The following is a 12,450-nucleotide window of genomic DNA, read 5'->3' as shown; positions in this document are numbered from 1 at the left end:
GAACGCTTGAGTAACTGAACCGTACTCCTAAAACTGATTAAGATGGTAAATTCTAGGGGCGCCTGGGGGGCTCCATCCGCTAAGCGTCCGACTTCGGCTCAGGTCATGATCTCGAGGTTCGTGGGTTCGAGCCCCGCGTCGGGCTCTGTGCTGACAGCTCGGAGCCCGGAGTCCGCTTCGGATTCTGTGTCTCCCTCCCTCTCCGCCCCTCCCTCACTTGCACTGTGTCTCTCTCTGTCTCAAAAGTAAGTAAACATTAAAAAAATGCTTCTTAAAAGACGGTAAGTTTTATGCTATGTACGTTTTGCCATAATGTCTTTAAAGTTCCTTTAAAAAGTAAGTCTTTCCTTTTCAGTCCGCGTGTCAGTGGATCTGGCAAGAACTGTGGTTCCTATGTGTGCCCTGGTCCTTGGGGAGCCCTACTGCCAGGCGCCACGGTTGACTTTGCGTTGATAAACGACAGTTGCCCTGAAGACGTCCCCCGTCCCCCACCTGCCCAGCCCATCATCCCGTCAGAACAGCACGCTGGGAGCTTGAAGTTTCCTCCCCAGTGCTCACCCATCTCCTGCTTTTCCCCTGCAGGTCCTGAAGCGACAAGGCTATGACGCAGCGTGTGACATCTGGAGTCTGGGGACCCTGCTTTACACCATGCTGGCAGGGTAATGCGTGCCTCCCATGGGCGTCAGCACGCGACGGCACGCGCACCCGAGCCGTCACGAGGCAGAGGTGTCAGGGGCTGTCCCGTCCGGGCCCAGGGTCAGCCCTGCCCCGTGCTCGGGTGGGGACACACACTCGCAGGTCCTGAGTGAATGCTTTCAGGCTTCCTTAGCCCTTTCGGGACAAATAAAGACCAGGGATAAGAAAGTTAGCTTTATGTTTTCTTTACATTTTTTTTTTTTACTGTTTATTTATTTTTGAGAGAGAGAGAGAGAGACAGAGCACAGGCAGGGGAGGGGCAGAGAGAGAGGGAGACACAGCACCCAAAGCAGGATCCGGGCTCCGAGCTGTCAGCCCAGAGCCCAAAGCGGGTCTTGAAACCATGAACCGTGAGATCCTGACCTTGAGCCGAAGTCGGCCGCTCAGCCGACTGAGCCACCCGGGCGCCCCTGCTTCCTTTCAGATGTATCTCCAGAATTAGGAAACTGAGCACAGAACTCAGCTCATCAGCAAAAATCCCAAGCCTCTGACCACGTGTCCACGTTCTCCATTGCACCACACCACCCCCTTAAAAGGTCACGCACATCGCCCCTTAAGAACATCCCCTTGAGTTAGGAAGCACCCGTAAGCATTCCTGGTCAGAGAGCACCTCGAGGCAGGCAGCCAGGTAAAGGCAGGTGACTGATTTGCGTGGCCACCGGACGACACGCCTGCCATCACGGAAGGAGGGTCGGGTCCGCCACGCCCCTTCCGATCCGGGGTCTGCCCTCGCCAGCTCTGCTTCTGGGCTGGGCTCCTTCCTCTACTGGCCTCACCCCCCTCACTTTTAAATGAAAAACAAGGCACTGTGTGACACGATAGGACTCCAGCCTTAAAGGTCTAGGACCCTACGAATCCAGAGTGGGATCGCTCTGTGATCTTCTGATACTCGCGTTGTGTGTACGTAAATCTCAGACCGCAAACTTGGCCACTGAGACCAAGTGTCATGAGATTCACGCAGAATTCCTTTTCCAGGAAGGCATTTCTTGGCATGCCTCGGTCTATGGTGGGAGGTGATATGATAACACAACGCGGCAAGTGCCGACGCATTGTGTAGTGTCTCTGTAGGTCCCCGCGATGTATTATCCTGCCTATTTGCAATTGAGTCTTAAGAAATTGGGGCGCCTGGGGGGCTCAGTCAGTTGGGCGTCCGACTTCGGCTCAGGTCATGATCTCGCCGTCCGTGAGTTCGAGCCCCATGTCAGGCTCTGTGCTGACAGCTCGGAGTCTGGAGCCTGCTTCGGACTCTGTGTGTGTGTCTCTCTCTCTGCCTGTATCCCACTCACGCTCAGTCTCTCTCTCAAAAATAAATAAACATTAAAATTCTTTAAAAAAAAAAGGATTCTCTCTCTCTCACTCTTCCTCTCCCCACTCACTCTCTCTCTCTCTTTCAAAAAACAATTTGTTTGGGGCGCCTGGGTGGCGCAGTCGGTTAAGCGTCCGACTTCAGCCAGGTCACGATCTCGCGGCCCGTGAGTTCGAGCCCCGCGTCGGGCTCTGGGCTGATGGCTCAGAGCCTGGAGCCTGTTTCCGATTCTGTGTCTCCCTCTCTCTCTGCCCCTCCCCCGTTCATGCTCTGTCTCTCTCTGTCCCAAAAATAAATAAATGTTGAAAAAAAATTTTTTTAAATAAATAAATAAAAAACAAAACACAATTTGTTTGAGAACTGGAATTGGTAATAGACCAACCGTGGGTCTCTCAGACTTCAAATCTCAGGCTCTCTGCCACGGTCTCAACGAGTGACCAGGCAAACCACCCTAACACAGTGTCCCCAGGGGTCCAGAAACGGTCCAGGGAGCTCATGATGGGGTCCACAGGGTTTTCTGCATTTGCCTTATTGACCTACAGCATTGACCAAGTACGGAAGAGGGACGTAGCATTAAGAAATGAGTAACACGGGGCGCCTGGGTGGCTCAGTCGGTTAAGCGTCCGACTTCAGCTCAGGTCATGATCTCACGGTCCGTGAGTTCGAGCCCCGCGTCGGGCTCTGTGCTGGCAGCTCAGAGCCTGGAGCCTGTTTTGGATTCTTTGTCTCCCTCTCTCTCTGACCCTCCCCCATTTATCTCTTTCTCTGTCTCAAAAATAAACATAAAAAAAAATTAAAAAAAAAAAAGAAAGAAGTAATGCTTTCCCCTGATTCTGGATTTGGAGCACGGTGGCAAAGAAAGAGCTATTCTCAACAAGGCAGGGGCAACATCTAGCTGTGAACTTCACCGTAGGTCGTACAGCAGAGGTTCATTTTACCTGAATTCTCTCATTGCACAGATTTACCCCTTTTGCAAACGGCCCCGATGACACTCCCGAGGAGATTTTGGCGAGGATCGGCAGTGGGAAATACGCCCTTTCTGGGGGGAACTGGGACTCCGTCTCTGATGCGGCAAAGGTGAGTGCTTCCCAGCGCTCTCGCTGCTTAGGGTGGGGACTCTAGTGACCGCTCCGTTTGCGAGGAAGCTAGGGGAGACCCTTCACAGAAATAACACATGTGTTTTATCTCGTAGATTTTTTTTTTCAGCTTCTCAGTTGAAAAATTCTTTTTCGCAAAGCTTCTCATGTGTCCCACAGTCTTGGTGCCCTGGGGTTCTCCAGAGAAATAGAATCCATTGGATTCCATGTGGACAGGCAGATACAGATTCTATGGAATTCATTGGATTCCATGTGGATAGGCAGATACGGAAATAGAGAGATTTATTCTTTTTTTTTTCCAACGTTTTTATTTATTTTTGGGACAGAGAGAGACAGAGCATGAATGGGGGAGGGGCAGAGAGAGAGGGAGACACAGAATCAGAAACAGGCTCCAGGCTCCGAGCCATCAGCCCAGAGCCTGACGCGGGGCTCGAACTCCCGGACCGCGAGATCGTGACCTGGCTGAAGTCGGACGCTTAACCGACTGCGCCACCCAGGCGCCCCGAGAGATTTATTCTTAAGATCAGTTCATGTGACTGTGGAAGTGACATGTGATAAGTCTCCAGTCTACAGAGTCAGCAGACTGCAGACTCCGGGAAGAGCTGGTCTCGGAGCTCGAGGGCAAAGCCCTTCTGCTGGCTGACTTCCCTTTTCCTAGGGGAACCTCTGTCTTTTTAATCTTCAGGGTTTCCCCTGATTGGATGAGGCCCACCAACACCATGAAGGGTCATTACTACGAGCTGAGAGATTTCAGTGTTGGTCTTGTCTGAGTAAGACTTTCACAGCATCATCTAGACTGGGGTTCAGCCAAACACCGGGGACCGTGGCTTGGACAAGTTGACCCATAAAATTAACCCTTACCCTTCTGGTGATGTCGTGAAATGGCGGCCCTGAACGATCACAGACTGATCAAGGACAACTCTGGGACAGAGATGTGTTTCTGTTGTTTTCAAACACTTCACACGGGGGCTTCTCGGTAGCCTCGCCATTTGGGACCAGCCTTGTTTAAGGAAACGTCAGACTTCGTCTTGTTCAGTTGAGATCATCATCTCCTCTCTAATTAAATAGTAAATGATCACCTGACCACTAGCAGGAAGGAGTATCGACTTTCTGTTTCCTGTGTTCCTTTGAAATGGGTAGACGATCTGGGGTTCTGATTTCATGACCGCCATCATCGTCACTGTGTGACCTCGTACGGAGATGGCGGAGGGGATGGCGGAGATGGTGGAAATGATGGTGGAGGTGATGGTGGGGGTGATGATGGAGAAGGTGACGGAGTAGATGGCGGAGGGAATGGGGAAGATGATGAAGTCAGCAGAAGAGATGATTGTGGAAGTGCTGACAGAGGTCATGGCGGAGGTGATGACAGAGGTCATGGTGGAGGTGATGACAGAGGTCATGGCAGAGGTCATGGCAGAGGTGACGACAGAGGTCATGGTGGAGGTGATGACAGGGGTCATGGTGGAGGTGATGGCAGAGGTCGTGATGGGGGTGATGACAGAGGTCGCGGCAGAGGTCATGGCGGAGGTGACGACAGAGGTCATGGCGGAGGTGACGGCAGAGGTCATGGCGGAGGTGACGGCAGAGGTCATGGTGGAGGTGACGGCAGAGGTCATGGTGGAGGTGACGACAGAGGTCATGGTAGAGGTGATGGCAGAGGTCATGGTGGAGGTGATGACAGTTTGCGGCAGAGGTCATGGTGGAGGTGATGACAGAGGTCATGGTGGAGGTGACGACAGAGATCGTGGTGGAGGTGATGACAGAGGTCATGGCTGAGGTCATGGCAGAGGTGATGGCAGAGGAGACAGCAGCTGGTGTCTGGTGAGCACATCCCTTGTGTCAGACCCTGCCACTCCCACTGCTCCCTTCCATCCACTCTGTCTCAAATGAGTATAGGAATTGTCTAGTCTGGTGGTCCCCAGAGTAGACCAGCACTCGGGTGCTGAGGGTTCCTTTGTGAGGTGATCTTGGAGGCAAGAGTGGGAGGCAGGGAGAAAGCGTCAGGAAAGGAGTCAAGTCAAGAACAGGAGTCGAGTCAAGTGCAGGATCAAGTCAAGCACCAAGATTGCAGGCAGAGGGCTTCACTGCCTCCCAGGACCTTGACGATTTCTTCCTGCCCCTTCACTGACGTGTCTTCTACCTCATCTGGCCCCGTGCCTCTTCCCCTCTGTGTTCACCGTACGTACCACAAACCTCCAATCTTCCCCAAAACAGACACAGCCCGTGGATTTGTCTGTTGTTACTTTACCCGCATCCTGCACGTACCGTGTAGAAAGGTGTTATTTACTAGGAGATCTTGAGCGAATAAATAAAGGTCTCTCTGCTTCCATTTTTACACTTGGAAACGGGAACAGTAATATTTCCAGAACATATTTCTTGCAAGAAGTTACTAAGATTAATGTTATCAAATATTAAAAGGCATGGGCTTTCTCTATAGAAAGAAAGGATTTTGTGTTAGTCTATGGTATTCCTCCTTCCTGGTTTATGACCAGATCTCCTGTTGAGTGCTTCAGCGTTGCGGTATGCGTGTGCACTAATTCATGTGTTTCACTGAGAAATGTCACGGCGATACCAGAGGAAGATGAGCAGGCTAGCAGAAGAGCATGGATTCTCGTCATGGCTCTTCCTTGGACAATTGTTCAATGGCTACAAATGTCAACACCTTCATCTGCAAAACAGGGAAAGTAATATTTGCCCTCCTTCCCCCAAGGCCAGTCCCGATGACTCTTGAGAACAGGTGCATCGAGCACATGAAGACAGTCTCATGAACGCTATGCAGATACCGATCACAGCCGTAACTGTGTGTGCACACGTGTACGTGTATTGCGATGTGTGGCATAAACGGGAGCTTTGTCTTTAAGCTACTTGGAGGACTTTTTATTGTTATTACCTTACAGTCAAATAAGAAAATTACCTCTGGGACACTGGCTGGCTCAGTCGGTTGAGCATCTGACTTCGGCTCAGGTCACGATCTCATGGTTCATGGGTTCGAGCCCCGTGTCGGGCTCTGTGCCGACAGCTCGGAGCCTGGAGCCTGCTTCGGATTCTGTGTTTCCCTCTCTCTGCCCCTCCCCAACACATGCTCTGTCTCTCAAAAATAAATAAGCATTAAAAAAAGAAAAAGGAAAAAAAGAAGAAAAAATTACCTCTGTTGGACATTGTTAGCCCGTCGGACACATGTAATGGCTACAGATTGTCAATTCCATGGCTGGTGATTATTTATAGCAAATGTTTATGGATAGTTATACTTAAATGTAACTACACCCATTGTTCTCTTTTTAACGTTTATTTATTTTTGAGGGAGAGAGAGTGCAAGCAGGGGAGGGGTAGAGAGAGAGGGAGACACAGAATCGGAAACAGGCTCCAGGCTCTGAGCTGTCAGTACAGAGCCCGACACGGGGCTCAAACTCAGGAACCTTGAGATTATGACCTGAGCCGAAGTCAGACGTTTAGCCAACTGAGCCCCCCGGGCGCCCCTGCATCCAGTGTTACAACTGGTTTAAATCTGTGGGACAATCATTATTTTCGCTTCTCCCTTTGGAAGGATATCATTTTGACTAAAAGACCATTTCATTACATTATATGCACCATTTAACATTTCCACGCTTGAGTTCTCTTCGGATGTAAAATCTTTAATCCGCTATAAGCCTGGAATGAGCCACCAAGTTGATGATAATTAAGATTTAAAAATCACTCACATACTTTAAAAGCTGAACGCGAACACGTGACCCCAAAATGCTAAGAATCGGCCGGAACAACGGTGAGGTTTTGCCGTGAGAGGAAACAAAAGGAATTTTATTCGGGAGCCTGCTTGAATCAGCCCGATCATCCTCCCTTTCCCCTCCCTGTGATCTGCCCTTACAGGATGTCGTATCCAAGATGCTCCACGTGGACCCTCATCAGCGCCTGACGGCAGTTCAAGTTCTCAAACACCCATGGATCGTGAACAGAGAGTACCTGTCCCAAAACCAGCTCAGCAGACAGGACGCCCACCTGGTGAAGGTACCAACAAATGGTCAGGGGGGCACAACAGTGGGGTGGGGAACACAGAGGCGTGGCCCTGAGACCTCCCAGTTCACCGGAAGACATCACAGTGTGGGGGCCAGGTGGGGAACCGATCACAGGCGCCTCACGTATCCCTCATTTCTTACTTCCACACGTTTCTTCACCGACGAGCCACCACATGCAAAGCTCTGAATAAGCTACCACGTCTGGGAACGACCCTGAACAGCTTCGTTGTGTGCGCGTGTGTGTGTGTGCACGCACCCGTGTGCATATGAGACAGAGACGGAGAGAAAGTGGGAGAGAGACAGACAGACAGACGAATGGGGTGGAGAGTGGGAGAGAAGGAGGGGGAGAGGGAGGTGGATGGAGTCTTACATCTGTACTAATTCAAGGTTCCAAAGCCCTTCATTCTAATGATTTTTTTAATGTTTATTTATTTTGGCGGTGGGGGTGGGGGGTGGGAGCACACAAGCAGGGGAGGGGCGGAGAGAGAGAGAGAATCCCCAACAGGCTCCACACTGCCAGCACGGAGCCCAAGGTGGGGCTCGATCCCACAGAGCATGACATCACGAGCCGAGATCAAGAGTCGGTCGCTTAACCGACTGAGCCACCCGGGCGCCCCAGCCCTCAATTCCGGATCAGAGGCCTGCAGACTTGTCTGTAGAGGCCCAGACTGTGAACATTTGAGGCTTTTCGAGTCAGGTGTCTCTGTCACTACGCCTCGGATGTCCTGCCGTAGCACAGAACCGATACGCAGGTGGATGGATGCAGTTGTGTTTCAGTAGAAGTTTATCTACAAGAGCGGGGGGCCTGGGCTGGGCCCCAACGCGGTCGTCTGCTGACCCCGCCGTTCTCCACAACTGCTTCCCTCGGCTTCCTGGGACGTGTCCCACAGCACACGCAACGTGGAGTCTGGCTGCGCCCCCTAGGCGAGCGTGTCCCGACGCCCGCGAAAGAGACACAAGGCTGTGGAGGGAACACCGTCAGGACGCGGCCAGCAGCAGTGAGAGTGTCCCCCCAGGGATCAAAGGGTTTTAGCGGACAGAATAGCTGCTCCTTTAACTCATGTCCCTCCATCGACCCTTGCCATCCGGCGATCCCAGCCTTGGTTCTCCTGACCTTCTGGTACAACTGTTCTGATGGAAGCCACGTGTCATTGCACGTAACCGTGGCAAGGCAGTGGCTTCTGGCCACCTGGGTCGTGATTCACCCACACCCCGCTGGGCAAACCAGATAGACTGGGGGGCATCCAGAGAACCGGTGGGGGGGTGGTCTACACCGCAGGAACGAGCAGATCCTGCCTCACATGCTGGGCAGCGGCTGCCTGGAGCTTCTCGGGAAGGACTGGGGCCACACCACGGCCAGACGTCAGGGTCAGCCCTTTCGGGTCTCCCAAAGTCCTGCTGGTGTGGCAACGTACCACGGCTCGGGGCCTGGGACCCCATCCTGGGGTTCCGTGCGCGTCCGGAATACCCCAGGTCACAGGCCACAGGCATAGTTCGGGACTGGCGGGGGGCGGTGGACGGAGGCGTTATTCACGAGGCCCCAGTGCACGTGGACCCTGCAGTGAGCACGTCGCGCCCCGCGCCCCGGGGTCCGGCAGGAAGGGCGTCTGCGCCCGCCGCGCGCGCAGGCGAGGGCTCGGCGAGGCCGGGGGTCGGGCCCCCTCGGGAGTGGGCGGGCAGCGGGTGACCCGCCTCTTCCTTTCGCTTTGCAGGGGGCTATGGCCGCCACCTACTTTGCCCTGAACCGAACCCCGCAGGCGCCGCGGCTGGAGCCCGTGCTGTCGTCCAGCCTGGCGCAGCGCAGGGGCATGAAGAGACTCACGTCCACGCGGCTGTAGGACCCGCAGGCTCTGCAGAGCGTCCTCGGGCTCGCGGGCAGCGGCCTGGGCCCCCGCCACGGGCGCCACGGAATGACCACCGCCCGGCCACGGGCCCGGGCGCCTCCGCCCATTCCACGTTCTCTCGCTCCGCCTGGATGGGATCCGGCCCCGGGACCTCCCACCGCCTCCGGCCTCCCGCCTCCTCCCCCCCCCCCCCCCAGCAAAGCCAGACCGACTTGTGTCACCGCTCACCGCCCTGCTGATCGCCCGTAGGGCCCTTCGGACTCTGGAGGTCTTTTCCGATCGTGGCTTATATTGAGGGACGGAGATTTTTGCCAGTTACAGAGCCAGCGACTTGGCCAGACCCGGACACCGGCGTCCTCGTTACTGGCCCGGGAGGGCGCGCTGGCTGGTTCGCCTGTTGCCGGAAGGATGGGGTCGGCACGTGGCACCCAAGACTAGGCGCCGGGTCCCCTCCACATGATCCAAAGAGCCCTTGTCCCATCTCCCCCTGGTCTCTGACTGAGGTGTTGGCTGTTCTCTCCCGGGTCGCAGACCCGAAAGCAGGGGGAGCCCGGCCCGGAACCGGCGAGCAGCATCCTTGCCTCGGAAGCCTCTTTTCACAAGAACAGCACGTCCTTGGGGAGGAGCCAGCTGCAGCCTGTGCCCCCCCCACACACACACCGGCCCGTGTCCTTGTTCCCCCCGCGGCTGGATGGCTGGCGGCGGCTGCAGGGCCGGGGTCCGCGCTCCCGCCCGGAGGTTCGGAGACAGAGCTCTAGGCCCGACAGCCGGCCACGGCCCTCTGTCAGCCCCCCGTGCTCTCCCAAAGCACCGGTTTCTCTGTCTGCTTTCCTCTCTCTGGCCCACGGGAGACCCCCTCCCCTCCCGGGGCGCCGGCAACCCTGAGCTGGAGGGAGGGAGCCAGAGGGGAGCCCGGAGGCCGGGCCGCCACGCGGGGGCCTGGAGGGGAGCGGAAGGAGGCATTTCCAGGGCAACCGTGCACTTTGTGGAAGCTGTGCTTATGTGTTGCATTTGTGTTTCTGTTCTTCAGTGACGTCGTATGTCTCCCTTGGGGTGCGTGCGCACAGGAGGGGCGCGGCGTGGAGCGCGGGCTGGGCGCTCCTTGTTCAGGAAGGCCAGGACAGGCTGGACGCCACTGCCCAGGCGGAGGGGGAGCATGTGCGCCCAGGCCGGCCGTGACTCCCCGCGGCCCTGGCAGGGTGCGGGGCGCCGGTGGTCCTCAGGCAGGTCTCACCGAGAAGGCGTGTTTCCTAGTTCCCTTCCTCCCCATCTCCGCTAACTACCCAACAAGAGCCACATGTCGCCTTCTGGGCACGACCCCTTACCTTCTCCAGTTGTTTTCAGACCCTCCCAGGTAAACGTACTACAGCAGCTCCCGCTATTCCACGAGCCCTCTCCTTCCCTCGGACACCACACGACATAAAGGGTGGGGACAGGTTCACCCGTCTGTTGCGCACCAAGCCTCACTAGGCATCTCTCGTGTTTCCCAGGAGAAAATGCTTTTCCCCAAGGCTAGAAAGACTTGATCCTCAACCGTTTCGTGTTAGGTCTGGATTCTTGTTTCGACTGTTAGAAACTTAGGACAAACTGGACAGCCCTTAGGTCACAGGTTCGACCTCCTAGGTACCAGCCGAGGTCATCACGCCTTCTGTCCGCCGCACGAGGTTTGCTGGCTCACTGGTTTGCTCACCGAAGGCCAATGCGCGAGGGACGCAGGCCCAAGGGGGGTGGCCCGTGTGTGCTTCCCAGGCTCCCCCGCCCCTGCCTGTCATCCCCTTCAGGGCCACCGTGCACACAGCCCCACATCCTCACTCTGAGAGCCGCAGAGGGACCCCGAGACTCACCTCGCCCAAGCCGTGCCCTGAGCGGAGACCCCAGGGCGCCCCCTGCTCACCCCCGTTACTTGAATGTCCGCCAAATACCTCTGCTTTCTCAGCTTATCCAGAACGAGGCGATACTTGAAACCGTCCGACAGAAAGTCAGCCTGGAGAAGTCACTATTTTCAGCTTCACGTCAGAGTCTTGAGCGGAACAGCCAGTGGCCGTGCTTTATAAGCAGCGGTCGTGTGTGAAGGGGGGTATCATATCTAGTTCTCCCTGTGCGGTTCACCCCCGCCCCCGCCCGTCATGCGTGGCTCCGTGGGCTTCGCACACGTGGTGAGATCACACAGAACGAAATAGCTGTGTCCCCCCTCCCGCCCCCAATATGTAGAATCACAGCCCCTCTGGATCCCAAAACCACAGACTTTGTCACCGGAAAACCTACCCGGCCACTGCGGTCCCTCCGGGGTGCCCACTGTGGTTCCATCCCACCTGGAGATCCCCCCCCCCATTTGACAGAAACACCTGACTCACCACCCCCACCCACCCCCACCACGAGGGCTCTGCCAGATGCCGCCCCAAGTCCGATTTGGGCAGGAGTGAGATCTCACCTGTGTCCTTAGGTCAGATTGTCCATGACCTCAGTGTGTGTGTGTGTGTGTGTGTGTGTGTGTGTGCGCACGCGCGTGCACTTGGAGGACTGTCCGGCGTTTGAAGTGACCACAGTGCTTCCTGTTAGCCAGTATTGTTGATTAAATGGTGTTCTTCCTGAAGCCGCACGTTGGGATTTTTGCCTCACGCTTTTGACTGGGTCTCTCCAGGACACGAGGAACTTGATTTGCACTCTGTTTTTCTTTCCAAACGGCTCTGTGGCCTTTCGCCTCTCCGAGTCCTTAAAGTTCTAGAACGGAAGAGGACACCGCAGGGGCCCGGGCGGTGCACCCCGCGTGGCCTCGCAGAGCCCGGGGGTCACCTGGGAGACAGGAGCTCAGCACTGCTGCAGGTCGCCTCCGTGGAGCACGCTTCCCACCCAGCCCCCGACTCGGCACTTTGTTTACAAGCCCGCGACCGTGCGTACAGGTCATTCCCGTGTTCACGCTTTGTATTTTATGTTGGAGATGGGCGGCCACTATACAGATATTTATTACGCTTTCCAGACTTTCTGAATAGATTTTTTTGAATAAACATGAGTTTTATGAAGTGTAATATTTTCCTAGCAGAGCGGTAATTTGGGGACTGTCCGTGTCGTTGCCAATTATCGTCGGCGGATACGCTTCTCACCCCTGCTGCCCCCTCGCTCTGTCCCGGCTGCGGCCCCTGCGGCTGGAAGGTGGCTTCCCCTTGGGGGGGCGGGACGGGATGGCCGTCCGGGCCGCGTGGAGAGCTGGTGGGGGGCACGCAGGTGCCTCTGTGTGCGCGTGCGGCTTGTGTGTGAGCACGTGCGCCCGAGCGGATTGTGTGCTTACGTGTGCCTTGTACAAGTGTGTGCGTGCGTGCACTCCACACGGAACCTGGCCACGTGATGGGGTGGGTGCCGGCCGGACACGTGGACGGCTGTGTGGCGGGCAAGGCAGGTGGCGCCGGGGTGGGGGCTGCCGGGGGTGTCCCCGCTGTCCCCGTTCTCTGCACAGCCACCCGGCCTCCTCCCGCCTGTCCTTGACACACAAGCCAAACAAG

General features: G+C 55.8%; 1 protein-coding gene across 5 annotated transcripts in view; it reads left to right on the top strand.

Moving 5' to 3' along the window:
* The window catches only part of RPS6KA2 (ribosomal protein S6 kinase A2), a 355,183-nt gene extending 343,204 nt beyond the window's left edge, over window positions 1–11,979 (top strand). For all 5 annotated transcript variants that reach the window (XM_047859631.1, XM_047859634.1, XM_047859632.1 and 2 more), the window contains 4 exons: window positions 583–659; window positions 2,962–3,079; window positions 6,964–7,101; window positions 8,822–11,979. In XM_047859631.1, coding sequence (XP_047715587.1) covers window positions 583–659; window positions 2,962–3,079; window positions 6,964–7,101; window positions 8,822–8,947 — 459 coding nt within the window. In that variant the 3' untranslated portion in view covers window positions 8,948–11,979. The remainder of the gene's footprint in view (window positions 1–582; window positions 660–2,961; window positions 3,080–6,963; window positions 7,102–8,821) is intronic.
* Window positions 11,980–12,450: the final 471 nt, after the last annotated feature.

This window comes from Prionailurus viverrinus, chromosome B2 (genome assembly GCF_022837055.1).
Source record: "Prionailurus viverrinus isolate Anna chromosome B2, UM_Priviv_1.0, whole genome shotgun sequence".
Classification (NCBI taxonomy): Eukaryota; Metazoa; Chordata; class Mammalia; order Carnivora; family Felidae; genus Prionailurus; species Prionailurus viverrinus.
This window is presented reverse-complemented; position numbering and strand designations above follow the sequence as displayed.